An 18,766-nucleotide genomic window follows, 5' to 3' on the forward strand; every position below is an offset into this window, starting at 1 on the left:
GGCTAACAAGTATTGAACACGGCTTCTGTAAAGTGCTGGGCCAGACATGAAGGAGGATGTTGAAAGTATTAGGAATGTCTCCACTGTGCACTTCCTCACATAACATACAGTCGGCTAGGGGAAGTCGAACACGTACATTCTCTGTACCCAACAGTTGAGTGATAACTAATGATAATTCAGGGTGCAAAGATACAAAATAATTAATAAAGATGAGCAATAAAAGGTCGGAGAGTAGTCCATGCTCAATCCACATAGTTAATTCACTATTTTCTTAAGGCTTTCCTAGTTGGCTCTGTCTTCATGTTTTCTCTTCTTATATTCCTTAGAGAAGAAAAGACTATGCTTCTTAACTTACTTTGTCCTCTAAAGAGAGGCAGCCTTATGTAGTGAGCTCTGGAGCCAGATTATGAAGCTTGAACTCCAACTCGCCACCAATTACCAATGTGACTTAGCTTTCATTTGTAAAGTGGGAATGAAACAGGTTCTACTTCTAGGACTGATGTGAAGATTACATGACTTGATTTAGGTTCAAGATGCCAGATAGGGCTAGGGGTGGGATAGGTGCCCAATCTGCATAGGTGGAGAAAAGAAAGGGTGTGGGAAACAGGTTTGTAAAAATGAGGGCCCTGGGATTTCAGGCGACTATTCAAAAGCAAGTTTACAAAAATTTTTATAGTCTTAGGAAAATGTTCACAATATATTGTAAAATGAAAACCATGGAATAAAAAACTGTGTATCTAGAAAAAAGTAGAATTTCAAGATGTTAATTGTGGGTAAAATGGTTACCAGTGGTTATCTCTGGGTGATGGTGTTATTTCACAAATACTTTTCTATCAGAAAGTAGAAAGGTGGTTGTGAAGGGCTAAGGGGAAATTGAAGGGGGAATTCGTGCTTAATGTGTGTAGAGTTTCAGTTTCACAAGATGAAAGAGTTCTGGAGATCTGTTGTGCAACAATGTGAATAAACTAAACTGTACATTTAAAAATGTTTAAGTTGGCTGGGCATACTGGCTTATGCCTGTAATCCCGGTACTTTGGAAGGCTGACGTGGGAGGATCACTTGAGGCCAGGAGCTCAAGACCAGCCTGAACAACATAGTGAGATCCCATCTCTATGATAAAATAAAAAATTGGCAGGGGGTGGTGGTGTGCATCTGTAGTCCTAGCTGCTCTGGAGGCTGGGGTATGAGGATCACTTGTGCCCAGGAGTTTGAGACTGCAGTGAGCTATGATCACACCACTGCACTCCAGCCTGGGCAACAGAGCCAGGCCCTGCCTCTTAAAAAAGTTAAGATGGTAAATTTAATGTTAAGTTTTATTTTATTTATTTATTTATTTATTTATTTTTTACCACAATTAAAAATTTTTAAATACAAAATGTCAAACAACAGTTTTACACTTAAGACAAAAAAAAGGCCAGGTGCGGTGGCTCACGCCAGTAATCCCAGCACTTTTCCCAGCACTTTGAGAGGCTGAGGTGGGTGGATCACCTGAGGTCAGGAGTTCGAGACCAACCTGGCCAACATGGTGAAACCCTGTCTCTACTAAAAATACAAAAAATTAGCCGAGAATTGTGGCGGGCACCTGTAATCCCAGCTACTTGGGAGGCTGAGGCAGGAGAAACGCTTGAACCTGGGAGGCGGAGGTTGCAGTGAGCCGAGATTGTGCCATTGCACTTCAGTCTGGGCAACAAGAATGAAACTTTGTCTAAAAAAAAAACAACAACAGTAGCGAGTGCTTCTACAATTTACTGGGTCCTGACTTCGCTGTAAAGTTTATCTGGCATCAGGAAAGCTTCCCAGGTACACTTGGGTCCTCTCATGTTCTTTCTGTCTGCTTTTTTTTTTTTTTTTTTGAGACAGAGTCTCGCTCTGTGGCCCAGGCTGGAGTGCAGTGGCGTGATCTTGGTTCACTGCAACCTCCGCCTCCCAGGTTCACACCATTCTCCTGCCTCAGCCTCCAGGTGGGACTACAGGAGCCCGCCACCACGCCAGGTTAATATTTTTATTTTATTTTTTTTAGTAGAGACGGGGTTTCACCCTGTTAGCCAGGATGGTCTCGGTCTCCTGACCTTGTATTCCGCCCGCCTCAGCCTCCCAAAGTGCTGGGATTACAGGCGTGAGCCACTGCGCCCGGCCCTTCTGTCTGCTTTCTACTAAGGGAAAACATTAGCTGCAGAAGAGCGCGTGACTAAAGCTCGTTTGCCTTGTCTGTTTCCCCCTCTGATTTAGGTTTCGTTGTCAGCTGCCAAATCCGAGGCGAGGGTGTGTCCATGGTGATAACTTCTGGTACAGCAGCCCTTGTCCCCATCACACACCCCTTGGCCCTGCAGATTCTGCGTCAGTGGCACTATTTGCAGGATAACCTGCCAAAATTTTGTGCTGGTTGTTGTTCTTTGATCTGTAAACCCGAGTCTCAGCCAGTTAGGTTGACACAGAGGAGACTGGGCCAGTGATCTCAAAGCAGCTGTCTTGTTGCTTTGCAGTGGCTTCCTAGGCCAAAGTCCTACCTATGAAAAAGATGAGTCCCCCTGTAGACAGACGGGTGAGGGACATGAACAGACAATTCACAAAATGGCAAGAGCAAAGAAACATGAAACATGACCACCCTCGCTAAAATAGAGGGGACGGAGTTAACAGAAATAACAGCAGCACTTGGATACCATTTTTCCTCCATCAATCAATTTGGTAAAGGTTTTTTTATAAAGAAAATAATTCCCAGGGTTTGCAAACAATTACTGTTAGAAAGGTAAATGGCCTTTCTTAAAGCAACGTGGCTGTGTGTATGAAGAATATTCATTCTGGAATACAATATTCTGGAATAGCATATGCCAGAAACAGATTCAAGAAGATATAGGAATTTAGTACAAAGTGACATTTTAAGTAAAGAATAAGACAGATTTCCTTTTCTGACTATACTGAAGACAGGATAACCTAGATAATCTTCAGTTACAAAAATATTTAGACATAGTTGATAAAATATAACAAAATGCCTGAGGTCCCAAGATAAAAAGGGAAGACCCCAGGGGTCACAACCTGTAAGGGAATAATCTAAGTCTCCTGGTCTAATGTCCAGTTGGAGACAGGTCACCAATCTTACAGGCTGTGTGAATGTGGGAGAGGCAGTTGGATCTGAGTCTTCTTGAAAATCTGAACCTTGAGGCCAGGTACGGTGGCTCACGCCTGCAATCCCAGCACTTTGGGAGGCCGAGGCAGGAGGATCACTTGATGTCAGGAGTTCAAGACCAGCCTGGCCAATATGGTGAAACCCTATCTCTACTAAAAATACAAAAATTAGCTGGGTGTGGTGGTGTGTGCCTGTAATCCCAGCTACTCGGGAGGCTGAGGCAGGAGAATCGCTTGAATCCGGGAGGTGGAGGTTGCAGTGAGCTGAGATAGCACCATTGCACTCCAGCCTGGGTGAGGAGGGTGAGACTCCCTCTCAAAAAAAAGAAAAGAAAATCTGAACCTTGAGTGACAGAAATTAGTCATAGTAGCCTTCTTGCATTGAGAAAAATCTGATCCTTGCTTGATCTAACTCTTCTAAAGACCAATGGTCTCAACCTCTGACAAAGATTCTCTGATTGACCAGACTTTTGTCAGGCTTCTGGATCTTCTTCTAAGCCCATCTGCCCTTCCTTGCAAGATCCTGAGTCATTATGGCAAGATTTCCCAACCTGCATATCTGACCGGGTTCCTCATTCTTCGCTGTCACCCAGGGGATGTTTGATCACCATGACCTGTCTTCAGCAGGACGACACTGACACTGGCCTTCTATGTCAGTTTAGCAGAATCCCCCTTATTCCTGATGATTCCTCTTACTTTTTCCATCCTTGGCTATAAATCCACACTTGCCATCACTATATTTGGAGTTGAATCCAATCTTTCTTCCCCACTGGAAAATCCATTGCAGTGGGCCATCTAGCTATTGGAATGGTCCTGAATAAAGGCTGCCTTATCATGCTTTAACAAGTGTTATTGAATAATTTTTTTAACACCTCTGAGTCTCTGTCCACCTGGAGAACCACTACAGTAACACTCAGTGGGGTACCTTTGTCATCTCTAAAGCACAGTATATTGTCATGACAGATAGTCTGAACTCCAAGAGGTTGTTCTTTTGTCTTTGTATAGTCCGTCATTGATCAATTTGGCAGCAGGTCTATCAATATTTGGAATGTGACTCCACATCTAGGAAACTATCCCTCAAATAACAGGATATGCATAAAAGTTCTCTATCAATCATAAATGTACAAGGACATTCGATATGCCTTTATTTATTTATTTATTTTTTGATACGGAATCTGGCTCTGTCGCCCAGGCTGGAGTGCAGTGGTGGGATCTCAGCTCACTGCAAGCTCCGCCCCCTGGATTCACGCCATTCTCCTGCCTCAGCCTCCCGAGTAGCTGGGACTAGAGTAGCTGGGACTATAGGCGCCCGCTACCACACCCGGCTAATGTTTTGTATTTTTAGTAGAGACGGGGTTTCATCGTGTTAGCCAGGATGGTCTTGGTCTCCTGACCTCGTGATCCGCCTGCCTCAGCCTCCGAAAGTGCTGGGATTACAAGCGTGAGCCACTGCGCCCGGCCTTATTTGTAATAGGAAAAAATATTGGAAGCTGTCCCATGTCTGATGAGAGTAAACACTATGCAGACATTAAAAAGAATGAAGTTGATCTCTCTGTATGAAAATGGAAAAACTGTTCACACAACGCATTATTTACTTATTTTTATTTTTTATTTTTTGAGACGGAGTCTCACTCTGTCTCCCAGGCTGGAGTGCAGTGGCACGATCTTGGCTCACCACAACCTCTACCTCCTGGGTTCAAATGATTCTCCTTCTTCAGCCTCCCGAGTAGCTGGGATTACAAGTGCACACCACTGTGCCCAGCTAATTTTTGTATTTTTAGTAGAGATGGGGTTTCGCCATGTTGGCCAGGTTGGTCTTGAACTCCTGACCTCAGGTGATCTGCCTGCCTTGGCCTCCAAAGTGCTGGGGTTACAGGCATGAGCCACCACTCCTGGCCCACACATTATTAAGATTTTTAAAAAAGCAAGCTACAGAACAGCCCTGCCCAATAGACAGAATGCAAGCCACACAGTGACTTCAAATTTCCTAATAGAAATATTTTAAGACATAAAAATAAATAGGTGAAATTAATTTTAAGAATGTATTATATTTTACTCAGTACACCTAATATATATATATATATATATTTTTTTTTCCCCTGAGGCAAGGTCTCATTCTGTCACCCAGGCTGGAGTACAATGGCATGATCACAGCTCTCTGCAGCCTTGACCTCCTGGGCTCAGGTGATCCTCCTACCTCAGCCTCCCAAGTAGCTGGGACTACAGGTGCATTCCACCATGCCTGGCTAGTTTTTGTATTTTTTTGTACAGACGGGGTTTCGCTATGTTGCCCAAGCTGGTCTTGAACTCCTTAGCTCAAGCGATCCATCCGCCTTGGCCTCCTAAAGGGCTGGGATTACCAAAGGTGTGAGCCACCACACCCAGCCCCAAAATATTCTTTAAACATGTAATCATATAAAATTATTATGAGATATTTAATACTCTTTTTTTATACTAAGTCTTCGAAACCTGATGTGTATTTTACAACAACACATGATTTTTTTTTTTTTGAAACAGAGTCTCGCTCTGTTGCCCAGGCTGGGGTGCAGTGGCATGATCTCGGCTCACTGCAAGCTCCGCCTCCCGGGTTCACGCCATTCTCCTGCCTCAGCCTCCCGAGTAGCTGGGACTACAGGCGCCCGCCACCATGCCCGGCTAATTTTTTGTATTTTTAGCAGAGACGGGGTTTCACCGTGTTAGCCAGGATGGTCTCTATCTCCTGACCTCGTGATTCACCCGCCTCGGCCTCCCAAAGTGCTGGGATTAGAGGCGTAAGCCACTGCGCCCAGCCACAACAACACATCTTAATTCAGACCAGCCACATTTCAAGTATTCGACAGCCACTTATGACTAGTAGCTACGATATTAGACAGTGCAACTATAGACCACTTTTAGTCTCTATTTTTTTAGCAACTCCCAAACCAGCTATATACGTATTGTAATAAACATAGAAAACATTTGGAAGGATACACAAGAAATGACTAGAAATGCTTTTTTATATGAAATGGGAATGCAGGGAGGGAAGGTGATCAAGGTTTAATTCATGTATATCTCTATTTGAATTTATTATATAAGGATATATCATATTTACTAAAAACATAAAAGAGAAAATGCTTATTCTTTTCAACAAAGTCCATGTATAGAAATCTGTCTTAAGGAAATAATAAAATATGTAAACTAACATTTATGACAAGGATGCCGTTGGCCCAAGACGTGAATAATTTTTTCTAGTGTATCCATGCTATAGACGGTACCGGCCATTACTGTATAAGAAAAACATAGCGTACCTAGGGTTCAGTACTACCCATGGTTTCAGACATCCATAATTTCAGGCATGCACTGGAGGTCTTGGAGTGAGCTCCCTGTGGATAAGGGGGGACTACTATATTCAACCCCACTGGAGGCTTGACTCCCTGAAAAGTGGATGGAGAAGAACAAACTGATGTGAAAAATCTTTGTCTTCCAACAAATATACAGATAGGATCTGAACCTGGGGAGACCACTGAGCCTTCTCCTAACCCTTCAGTGGGTGGTCTTTTCCATCTGCTCACAGGAATGTTGAGATTTTGGCTGTGGACCTTGTGTTTTGCTTAGCAAATTTGTTTTGTGTAGATCGCACCTGACATTTTAAATTCTTCCAATAACCATAGGAGGTAAGTGAAGAATTCACGCGCAGTGCAAGGATAAAACTGCACAGGTTTCCGCTGCCTTGGAAACCCTGTGCTTTTCAGATATTCATTGAATGGAACTTAAGTGCCCAATTTGTTCTGATTGGAGCAAAACTTTGTGGATTGACAAGGAGGGGTGTCCAAGATGTAGGAAGTGAAAAAAAAAAAAAAAATGTTGCCAAACAAGGTGTAGAGCACGATCCTATCTGTGTTTTGAAATCTATAAAATTATGTATCTATGCACCTATATCTAATGTATCTATCTCTGAATGGAGAGAAAGAGCCTGACCATTACCACCCTCTACCCCTGGGAGTGAGAATGAAGTGTACAGGGAGCAGGTGCAAGGAAGAATGCTTACTTCTTACTTTATATATTTCTGTACTGTTAAATTTTAACAGGCTGTTTTTTAACAATAAAAAAATTTAATAAAAGCTATCAGCTGTAATAAGGACTACCTTCTGACAGTAGATATTCTCAAATCATCTCACCAAGTGCCCAGAAAGAGTTAACACAGGAGAATTCCAGATGTTTGAAGTGAGGACAAATTCCTGCTTTGAGGGTGAGAGGTGGGCTTAGGGATAAGAGGCAATGAGGAGGGGAGAGGAGGAAAGAAGCTGAGGGGAGGGCTGGCTGCTGAGCTCTCATTCCCAACCAATGGCATGAAAGTTTCAGGCTCAACGCCCGTTTGTGGAGACTATTTCAGGAGTCAGGATTTGCATCTGAGTTCATTGCCACTGTAACCTGTCAAAGAAGAGCTAAGGGAGCTTTCAGGGTTCGCTTCTTGGAGGCTGCTTTCTCCTTTACTTGGAAGGTAAAAATCTCAAGCCCAAGCTGATCAGGCAGTGGTGACTGATTGGGCTGTTCACTTTTTTCTTTTTGGTGTATTGATTTCTTTTTCCAACTAGGGCTGTAGGATCCTTATGGGATAAGGTTTTACTTTTACTAACAATGATATTTACATGGAACTTCTAACAAGATGGAGTGGTTCTTCCTGGTTCTCTGTAGATAACAAGAAGCATTAGGTAGATTTTCTTGGATAGGCTCGCATGGAAAGGAGGGAGCACCTATTCTTTGATTGATGAACAATTTTCATGTTATTCCTTCTTGGTTTCTCATAGAGCATGGCTAAGCTTTGACAGGAATTGCAGATGCATGTAGCAAATCCTACTTAAGTATGATGGGTTCTTGCTTTATTTTCCATCTCAGTAAAAAGTCTTAAAACTCCCCTCATTCATAGTAAAGCTACTTTATGAGAGAAAGTAGAAAAAAAAAAAAAAGAGAGAGTTTGGAAAGACACTTTTAGTGAAGTCACCCCAATGTTTAGGTCCAAATGTAGCTCCTCTCTCTCCCAGTGCTATGTTTTCAACATCACAGGGACCTTCTTTCCCCTCGCAGGCTTCGCTAGTGATGGACCCATACGTGATTCAGATGAGCAGCAAAGGCAACCTCCCCTCAATTCTGGATGTGCATGTCAACGTTGGTGGGAGAAGCTCTGTGCCGGGAAAAATGAAAGGCAGGAATACCAGGTGGTCCGTGAGGCCCTCAGACATGGCCAACAAAACTTTCAACCCCATCCGAGCCATTGTGGACAACATGAAGGTGAAACCAAATCCAAACAAAACCATGATTTCTCTTTCCATTGGTGAGTTAGGGGACACTACTGAGGGGCTGTCATTGTCCCCCTCTACTCTCATGTTAACAGGCTGGTTGGAGAGGATGGGAGTTGGGGGTGAGTCTAAGTACTGAACATGGGAGAATAACCTCTTGGCTCCTTTTGTTTTTTCCTCCCATAAAAAGGGGACCCTACTGTGTTTGGAAACCTGCCTACAGACCCTGAAGTTACCCAGGCAATGAAAGATGCCCTGGACTCGGGCAAATATAATGGCTATGCCCCATCCATCGGTAAGCCCCTCCTGACACTCCATACCTGGTGGCTGCCAAATCTTTAGTGCTATAATAACAGGACCAAATGTCTAGTAATTCTCTTCACTTTCCTGATGCATAATTCCTAAGGAGAGGCTAAGATTACATGGCCCTTTGGATTTGGGAAAGGGGTCTTGGAATGCTTAAATACAAGGCATCAAGGTCCAACTTCTTTCCTGGTTTTCTTTAGCATATGGGCACTTCCCCTCTAGGCTCCCAAACATACTTATTTGTCAAGTAAAGTGCCTGTCCTATCATTACTAATTCTAATTTGAAGGCCTTGAGTCTGGCAGGAGCTTCGTGTTTGCTGAGCTTCTAGGTCCTAAATGGATTTACTTATTGCCCTATGTACATAGCTCCTTTGCTTCATTTCTGCTTCTCTGTGTATTGAAAGGCTATTTTCATTATGGTCCTGAGCACACTGAAATGCAATTGTTACTATTTAAGACTAAAGAGGTTAAACAAACAAATAAACAAACACCCAAGAACAACAAAAAATGGGCTCTCAAACTGAAGGATAGAAGGTTGTTTCTGATAGATTGAAATTACTCCTTTTTAGGTTTACTTCTCTCCATCTATTAAAAATTTCTACCCTGAATATTTTGGTAAAGTACATGCTTCCTTGACTTTCAGTGTTGAACATTTTTTTTCCTTATGTGTACATAGAAACACATTCTTAATGCAGAATAAAACTCCAGTTTCATGATAAAATCAAATTTTAAAAACACTTCAAAGAGTTATATCGGGGACTTCGTGGTTTTTCGGTTGATTACTTACATTATATAAAGTTTCATACAATAAGAATAAAAACAAAATCAAGACCAAAAGTTAAGTTGTAAGAAAAGTTTCTAATGACTTTAATATTCAAAGTATTAGGAAACTGGTTTAACCTGAAAAACCAAAACCAAATCTCCATTTGACAAATGTTCAAAGGTTCTGAATATTTCATTTCAAAGGAGATACAGGTGTTAATATATATCTAAAAACGTGTTCTTCCTCATTAGTAATTAAGGAAGTGCTGATTTGTATAATTTTGAGAGATCCATCTGTACCTATTAAATTAGTAAACATTATGAAATAGTGCCTCTAGCCTTGCTAACTTGTCTTTTTGAATATAAATTTTGCAAAATATTAGGATGGGCATGAAACTGCTGATACTTCAAGCTTGTGAGCCAACATTTGGAAATATTGTACAAAAATAATTTGAAATAAAAATTTGTACAAAATACTGATAGGAATATTACATAACATAAAAAACTTAAAATGGACCACATGAATTGAATGCATTGATTACAACTTCTTTTTTTTTTTTTTTTTTTTTTTTGCTCTTGTTGCCCAGGCGGAGTGCAGTAGCGCGATCTCGGCTTACTGCAGCCTCCGCCTCCTGGGTTCAAGCGATTCTCCTGCCTCAGCCTCCTGAATAGCTCGGATTACAGGCACGCACCACTATGCCCAGCTAATTTTTGTAATTTTAGTAGAGATGGGGTTTCTCCATGTTGGTGAGACTGGTCTCAATCTCCTGGCCTTAGGTGATCCACCCACCTCGGCCCCCCAAAGTGCTGGGATTACAGGCATGAACCACCGCACCCAGTGATTACAACTTCTTAAAAAATACAGTCTGTAAAAAAGATTTAGGAATAATAGAAATCCTTATTTTACACAGAAAAAAACATAATCACAGAAATAAGATGGTACAGAGTATTTGGGGAGCTCTTCCTTGTTATCATTTATAAATTTGTGCTTATACTAAAATTGTGAAACATAAAATGTGAAGTGAATCTCCTTTATCCACAGTGGCTGAGAGCTGAACTAAATAGAATGCCCTATGAGCAGGGGCAGAGGCAGCCTGAAGCCCATGCTGGGCCTCCAGGGCATAGCTGTCAGTTCAGGGATGAAAGCTGCATCTTCTGGCCAGGCACAGTGGCTCACCTCTGTAATCGCAGCACTTTCAGGAGGCTGAGGTGGGAGAAGCCCCTGAGCCCAGGAGTTTGAAATCAGCCTGGGCAACAGAGGGAGATTCTGTCTCTACAAAAAAAAAAAAAAAAAAAAAATTCAAAAATTAGCTGAGTGTGGGGGTGCACAACTATAGTCCCAGCTACTCAGGAGGCTGAGGTGGGAGGATCCCTTGAGCCCAGGAATTTGAGGCTGCAGTGAGCTATGGCTGTGCCACTGCACTCCAAGCCTGGGTGACAGAGTGAGACACAGTCTCTAAAAACCAAAAAAGCTCCACTTTCCACTCTTTTCTTTCAGGCTTCCTGTCTAGTCGGGAGGAGATTGCTTCTTATTACCACTGTCCCAAGGCACCCCTAGAAGCTAAGGTGAGCCTTATACAAAACACCAGCTCTGAAGCAATTTAGGATAAACTATCCCCTCTTTTCCTAGTTTCTGTTCCACAAGAAGTACAGGTGTCAGAGGGGGAAAAGCTGAGAATAATTTCCCTTTAGCAATTTGAAGACTTCTCATAGAGTTGGGGTCACTAATCAGTGATTACAGTTAATGTCATTACAGTGTGAGAATGACCATCCCATACAACTTAATGTGGTGTCTGTCTCAAGGAGGCTGAAAGGATCCAGAGAGCACCTATATTTAATTGTCTGTAAAAGATCATTTGAGAATAACTCATAAACACCAAAAAATTATTAAAAAAAATTTTACCAATAGGATCTTTAAAAAAATAATTGTAGCTTTTCTCATTTACTGTAAGGTCATTTAGAGAGAAAGATAGAAGTACCAGGACATACTGAATTGATGGTAGTGCCAAGTTTAAATGATGTCCTTCCCTCTATAGTCTACTGTGTGGGGTCAGCATTTTCTAACACAATATGTGTCTGTCCCTGTATGTCAGACAAGAGCCAGACTTCAAATCTCTGGCCAAAAGTAAATAAATAACCAGGCGAAAAAGGTCCAAGGCCAGCATGCTCTCTCATGGAAGTCTGCTGAGTCACAGCCAACCTGTCCTTTTTAAAGTGATTTGTTTAAGTGGCCAACATTTCAACAATAGTTATCAACATATATAAATTTCTTTTGGTTTTGGCTTAGTACATTTCCTACTACTTACAACTTGTTAAAGGAAGTTCACAATTGCTCCCAATTCACCCACCTGACAACTTCTTTTCTCCTGTTGCTGTTGGAATCCCTAATGAAATTAACCTTTTATTTGCTTCACAGGATGTCATTCTGACAAGTGGCTGCAGTCAAGCTATTGAAATGTGTCTAGCTGTGTTGGCCAACCCAGGGCAAAACATCCTGGTTCCAAGACCTGGTTTCTCTCTCTACAGGACTCTGGCTGAATCTATGGGAATTGAGGTCAAACTCTACAATTTGTTGGTAAATGACTTTTTAATCTTAGACTCAAATGCTCAGTTACTACCCTGTAAAAAATATATGACCATTACTTCAGCAGAGGAAGGTCTCAAAGTGGTGGTTGAAGCCAGAGACAGACTTTATTGCTTACATGGGACCCTTGAGATAAGTGAGGATTCCCCCTAAGTGTTTCCGAATCATCTTAGTCTCATCCTTTCTTTCTCTTCAGCCAGAGAAGTCTTGGGAAATTGACCTGAAACAACTGGAATCTCTGATTGATGAAAAGACAGCTTGTCTCATTGTCAATAATCCATCAAACCCCTGTGGGTCAGTGTTCAGCAAACGTCATCTTCAGAAGATTCTGGCAGGTATGTCCAGCAGACTTCACAGAGGACGAGGTGGGGACAGAATCCTTCAGCTGTTGTGTGAAATGACAAAAACCAGTCAAGTTCCAAGCCTGGGGTGGAGGTGGGGAGCTCCACTGACGTCGCTCATCAATGCTGTGCGATAGGAGTGGTAGGGCTTGCCTAAATGAAGAAATACTTGTCTGTTTATCACTCCCAGGACAAAAATAAATAATACTTGCCTCTTCATCACTCCCATCATGTTGAAGATAGGGTCTGAAATATCTAGTTACTTAAATGGCGAATTCAGGCTCTGCACTCTGGAAGAGTATGTTAAGAATTTACAGTTCTTAAATAGGAAGACAAAACACACAGACGTCAAATGCAAAGCACACTTTGTGCTTTTTGTCCTCCTCTTTAAGAATGGTAACTTCTTAATATTACGGGATAGGGAAATTACATGATACTATGTGACTATTACATGATAAAGCAATTCACATTAAAACTGATTTCAGCATGTTTCTTTTATTTTTAGTGGCTGCACGGCAGTGTGTCCCCATCTTAGCTGATGAGATCTATGGAGACATGGTGAGTCTTGATCAGGATATATCACTACAATAATCTCAAATTATTTTATGAAAACTTTAGAAGTGGAATAATCGGAAGCAACTCCTAATTGTTTCATTACAGCAAATCGGTATCCCTGCACTTTTTTTTTTTTTTTTTTTTTGAGGCGGAGTCTCGCTCTGTCGCCCAGGCTGGAGTGCAGTGGCGCGATCTCGGCTCACTGCAAGCTCCGCCTCCCGGGTTCCCGCCATTCTCCTGCCTCAGCCTCCCGAGTAGCTGGGACTACAGGCGCCGCCACCACGCCCGGCTAATTTTTTTGTATTTTTAGTGGAGACGGGGTTTCATTGTGTTAGCCAGGATGGTCTCGATCTCCTGACCTCGTGATCCGCCCGTCTCGGCCTCCCAAAGTGCTGGGATTACAGGCTTGAGCCACCGTGCCCGGCCCCCTGCACTTTTAACAAGTATACAGACCCACAACTCCTTAGCCAGTTTTCCGAAACCCAAAGAACTTTGGAAATCCAAACATTCTTGGAATTCATTTGGTTGCAAAACCTGATTTGACCTGATATTTGTAAATTTTTATTTTTCCCACTTATGGATCTATATATTTGTTAAGAGTGTGGGGAAATTGGCAGAAATGTCAATATTCTTGATTCAGGTTACTATCCTAGACAGCTCTGGGAGTGTTACATAACATATGGTAAATGTGCTACGTGGCCTTTCTAAAGCCCAAACCATTCTGGATTATGAAACATACCTGGCCCCAGGAATTTCAGATAAGAGATTGTGGACTCATATTTTAAATCTCTAACTCCTATAGACAGGAATTTCATAGAGTCAGCTTCATGGAGTTGTAAATATTACTGGGCTAGGTTCAGTTTCCTTATTTTAGGCTTCCTTTAATCCAGTCCAGATACCAAATTAAATGTCTTTGTGTAGTCCCCTTTGAAGCCTCTTGCAATCCCAGTCATGCTTCAGGGTCGGGATGATCCCATTAATCCAAGGACCTGTCCCTAGTGATAGAAGAAAACGGGTGGGAGGCATGGGATCTGGGATTGCAGTGAGAAGAAGACAAGAAAACAACCACAACAAGTACTTCTTCTCAGGTGTTTTCGGATTGCAAATATGAACCACTGGCCACCCTCAGCACCGATGTCCCCATCCTGTCCTGTGGAGGGCTGGCCAAGCGCTGGCTGGTTCCTGGCTGGAGGTTGGGCTGGATCCTCATTCATGACCGAAGAGACATTTTTGGCAATGAGGTAAGAACAATATGGTGAAAGAGTATGTGTAATTTAGGGTATATATTTACTTTGTGAGCACAGTGGAGACAAGGGAGGCTTTCTTCTTTTTTTTCTCCTTGTCAGTCACACAGCAGGTGTGTGGCAGAGCTGGGCTATGAACCCAGACGGTCTGATCTAAGAACGCCACTAGACACCATCACTTCCCAATATTAAAAATCTGATAGAAAGGTCAGAACAAGAAATCCTAAGACAGAGATGCTTAAGAAAAGCTAAACAACATGTTTCTTGTGTCTGTCTTTTAGATCCGAGATGGGCTGGCAAAGCTGAGTCAGCGCATCTTGGGACCCTGTACCATTGTCCAGGGAGCTCTGAAAAGCATCCTACGTCGCACCCCGGAAGAGTTTTACCACAACACTCTGAGCTTCCTCAAGGTAAGGGCAGCTCCTGCCCTCCACTTTGGGAGTTTGGGAGTCAGAGAATGCCACCTGTGGAATTAGGAATAATTGGTTCTCCTTTCTGGAGCCACGTTCCAGTATTAAGAGATGGCATCGGTGTAAGCATCCACCCACATGTTTCTCACTTCCGGCCATTCTCTCTGCCCCTGGTGAAAAGCTTCAAGTGATAGAGCTTTTTCTTTTTCACTCCTTATGCCAGAACATCACACCTACATTCTCAGTCTTCAACGAGGGGTCTGTTTTTAATGACTTGTCTCTTACTTAAATTTTGAGCCTTGATTTCTCCTTGCCTCCTCTTGTAGTCCAGTGCTGATCTCTGTTATGGGGCATTGGCTGCCATTCCTGGACTCCGGCCAGTCCGCCCTTCTGGGGCCATGTACCTCATGGTGAGTATGTGGGTGGCAGGCCCTAGATCTATGCATGTTGTAAGGCAAAGGGCAGTCATTCAGCAGAATTGCCACTGTGCAGGATACAAAGACAACCAGCCAGCCTCCTGGGCCAGGCAGTTTAGGAGTTGTCTTATTCTGAATTGTCCCACTGAGGTAATTTAGCCTCTATCAGTTCTCATAAAACTCTTTAAATGACTGAATTAGGCAGGGCATGGTGGCTCACGCCTGCAATCCCAGCACTTTGGGAGGCCAAGATGGACGGATCACTTGAGCACAGGAGTTAGAGACCAGCCTGGGCAGCATGGTGAAACCCTGTTGTCTCTACAAGAAATAAAAAACATTAGCTGGGCGTGGTGGCACACTGCTGTAGTCCCAGCTCCTCAGGAGGCTTGAGATGGAAGAATCACTTGAGCCTTGGAGGTCGAGGCTGTAGTGAGCCCTGATCGTGCCACTGCACTCCAGTCTGGGAGACAGAGTGAGACCCCATCTGAAAAGATGAGGAAAAAAAAAGATTTATTTCTTCAGTACAGAGAATCATTTTATATACGTAGATATAGGGAAGATTTAAGACACAAAAAAGAGGCTTTTTATACCATTGTAATTCTCAACTGGGAGTGATACTGGTTCCCTAAGGGTATCTGGGAATACACGGGAATTTTGTTTGTTTACAGAATGACTAGGGCTGCCATTTTGTGGGTCAGGGATGTTAAATATCCTGTGGGCTAGTCTCATGCCATAAAGAATTGCTTGGCCCTAATGCCAATAGTGTCTCTTTTGAGACATACTAGCATTCTATTTCCAGCTTTTATTTATCAGCGTCTGGGAAGGAACTCTTTAATAAATTATTAATAAAAATATATCCTCTCTTCCCTGAGAAAAATTCCGTAAGTATTAGCCCTCTTATTTAGCAGGGATCAGTAGTACAGTTCCAAGACATCTTTTAAAGTAGCCCCTATCTTAATTTCTGGCATAGGAAATTGGCCTGTTCTCCCTCCTTCTGATAAGTTGGCCTCTCCCTCCTGTTGGTATAGGTTGGAATTGAGATGGAACATTTCCCAGAATTTGAGAACGATGTGGAGTTCACGGAGCGGTTAGTTGCTGAGCAGTCTGTCCACTGCCTCCCAGCAACGGTGGGTGCTTGTGTCTCTCAGCACATTCTCAACAGTTTCTAGAGCCCCAGGAGCAAGCTCTGAGCTGGTTTTTAGTCTGATCTTTTCTCCTCCAACAAAATATCTTCTCATTTGAAAAGATTCAAACTGATGTGTCTCATGGAGCCTATTTAAAATTTGCTTCTCCCCCCGATCATAATTCCATCCATATTGGGAAGAAAAGTTGTAAACAAACGTTCTAGGTGAGAGGAAATTGAGCCTGTCCCACAAGTCCTTTTAAGATGAATGAACTCAGTTGCTGACTTAGCATTCCAGTGATGGGAACTGAATGAACTGATGGCCCTGATGAAATGGTACCACTTCTTGTGGATCAGGGTCCTGACCATTTTAGGGTCGTCCAGTACCAGACTCAATTGCTCTGAAAGTAACAGGCTTTTCTTTTAGCAGTGCTTCGAGTACCCGAATTTCATCCGAGTGGTCATCACAGTCCCCAAGGTGATGATGCTGGAGGCGTGCAGCCGGATCCAGGAGTTCTGTGAGCAGCACTACCACTGTGCTGAAGGCAGCCAGGAGGAGTGTGATAAATAGGCCTGCATCCATTCTCCTGAGGATGTGTCCCATCTGGGGAGGGCTGGACTAGGCCTTGCGGCTCCTCAGGGACTCAGGTGGCCCTACTGGAGAGGGGCCTCAGATGCACCATGTCAAGAGTTTAAGATTGTTCCTGCTTTTCCCCAAGTATGATCACATCCCAGATTCTCCCTTGCTCTGCGCTGCTGGAGTGACTCACTAATTCATTAATCTGCTTCCCTGTCGTAAGATTTCCTCCTTTTTTTCTTGAAAGTACCAGGTGAACAAAGTTTACCAGAAAGCAGTTGAGACAAGAAAATAAGAGCTCAGGATGAGGGAAAAGAAAAAGATTGAGAGAACTTATGCCCCCAACCATTTCCTCAGACTCTAAGAAAGAACACACTCTCTCCAGGCAGGTCTGAAGGTCAACGCTCTTATTGCCTCACTTCAGGTATACCTCACTTTATGCAACAGAATTACAACCGGAAAGAAGTTGGGGACACATGTATTTGGTTAATTACATTTTAAACACATTAGGAAACGTTGCTATTTTAACTTTTTATTGATTTTGGGGGGGAGTAAAGAATTGTGATGCAAATGAATATCCTTTAATTGATTGACTTCCTAAATTTAGATTTGTGTGCATCAGGCTTTCTTTTTTTTCTTTTTTTGGAGACAGAGTCTTGCTCTGTCACCCAGGCTGGAGTGCAGTGGTGCGATCTCTGCTCACTGCAAGCTCCGCCTCCCGGGTTCAAGCGATTCTCCTGCCTCCACCTCCCGAGTTGCTGGGACTACAGGCGTGTGCCACTATGCCCAGCTAATTTTTGTATTTTTAGTAGAGACAAGGTTTTACCATGTTAGCCAGGCTGGTCTCAAACTCCTGACCTCAGGCAATCTGCCCGCCTGGGTCTCCCAAAGTGCTAGGATTACAGGCATGAGCCACCACGCCTAGCCGCATCAGGCTTTCTTAAAGTGACAGCACATCTGTACTAGAGCAAGCAGGAATCAGAGACCTTCCAGAAATACTACTGTGTAAGGGCGAGAAATATCTTCACTTGTCATTGTTATATGATTATTACTTTTGCTGTAATGTTAATATTGATTTATTAATATATATTATATTATCTTTTCGTACATTTTCTAAGAAACATTTATATTGAGGAGATCTTTTATTTTGCCGAGGGCATAAATTATTGTTTTTCTTTTTTTTTTTTAATAAACTTTACTAAGTATGACTCTTCTGTGATGTGTTTTTTTCTCCTCTGTTTGGGAATTTCTAATCCCAGGCATTGCTCAGTCTCATTGTTTCATTACCTATGAGGTTTCATTTACTTCTTTGTAAATGTACTGGCTTTTGGAGTTAAGAAACACAATTCCTAACACATTTTATTTGGGAGCTCAACTTCTGGCTTCCTACTTACAAACAAGGCAAACTAAGAAGCAGTAAGTTATAACCTCTGGCCTTTGTCTTTAATTTTCAACTTTTTGGATCCCTAATCTCTGGTCCCAAGTTACTACCCTTGCCTAGATCCACTAACCACTCACTAGGTCACAAAGTTGATGCCTCTGGCTTGACCCCACGAATGAGAAGTGTCCTATTTTTTTTTTTTTTTTTTGCAAATCTTTGTAGGCACAGTTGCCTGTTTAATTATTTTCCTCAGTCCTTCCCTTAGAGTAGGGAGCCTTAAGTTACCTTTCAAGGTTGGGGGTTAGGAATCTATCACAACCAGTCTAGAGATTTCTCACCAAGGGAAATTTTCCTTATCTAAAAGAGGAACTTCAGGTCTCAACCCTGCCAATTAATGTCCTTCACAAAAATAAACAGCATATGTTCCCTTTCAATTGAAGTTTGAGTTCACTGAGCTCACAGCAAAATTCACCTTTTAATTTTCTTCAGCAAATCCAAAATGAATATACAAAGGATGAGATGAGATAAAGATTTCAGTTTCCCGTATGTCACCGCTGCCAATTTTCCAAAAAAGCTAGGCTCCTCTTTTCCTGTTCCTCCATCCAAGCTCCCAAAGATCTCTAACCAGAAATAAACAGGAAGACTCCGTGATTTACAAAAGACGTTTT

General features: G+C 42.6%; 2 protein-coding genes across 3 annotated transcripts in view; one reads left to right on the forward strand and one right to left on the reverse strand.

Moving 5' to 3' along the window:
- The window catches only part of IST1 (IST1 factor associated with ESCRT-III), a 413,363-nt gene that overhangs the window by 343,129 nt on the left and 51,468 nt on the right, over positions 1-18,766 (reverse strand). The gene's annotated exons all lie outside the window — the stretch shown is intronic.
- On the forward strand, positions 7,508-17,038 carry TAT (tyrosine aminotransferase). Of its 2 annotated transcripts, none has more exons than XM_050772746.1 (12): positions 7,508-7,603; positions 8,188-8,434; positions 8,590-8,694; positions 10,966-11,033; positions 11,884-12,042; positions 12,248-12,386; positions 12,898-12,950; positions 14,036-14,188; positions 14,473-14,601; positions 14,928-15,011; positions 16,046-16,144; positions 16,568-17,038. In XM_050772746.1, exons 2-12 carry the CDS (start codon positions 8,200-8,202, stop codon positions 16,709-16,711), a joined length of 1,368 nt encoding a protein of 455 aa, XP_050628703.1. In that variant the 5' UTR covers positions 7,508-7,603; positions 8,188-8,199; the 3' UTR covers positions 16,712-17,038. The 2 variants fall into 2 exon arrangements, with proteins under 2 accessions (XP_050628703.1, XP_050628704.1); XM_050772747.1 differs by having other exon boundaries at positions 16,571-17,038.

The sequence above is a fragment of the Macaca thibetana genome, chromosome 20, assembly GCF_024542745.1.
Source record: "Macaca thibetana thibetana isolate TM-01 chromosome 20, ASM2454274v1, whole genome shotgun sequence".
NCBI lineage: Eukaryota > Metazoa > Chordata > Mammalia > Primates > Cercopithecidae > Macaca > Macaca thibetana.

Excerpts from the sequence above, each read along its gene's own strand:
- TAT (XM_050772746.1), top strand. The coding sequence starts at position 8,200 with ATGGACCCATACGTGATTCAGATGAGCAGCAAAGGCAACCTCCCCTCA. Across the intron at positions 11,034-11,883 it reads AGGCACCCCTAGAAGCTAAG|GATGTCATTCTGACAAGTGG; the intron begins GTGAGCCTTATA and ends TTTGCTTCACAG. Across the intron at positions 12,951-14,035 it reads ATGAGATCTATGGAGACATG|GTGTTTTCGGATTGCAAATA; the intron begins GTGAGTCTTGAT and ends ACTTCTTCTCAG.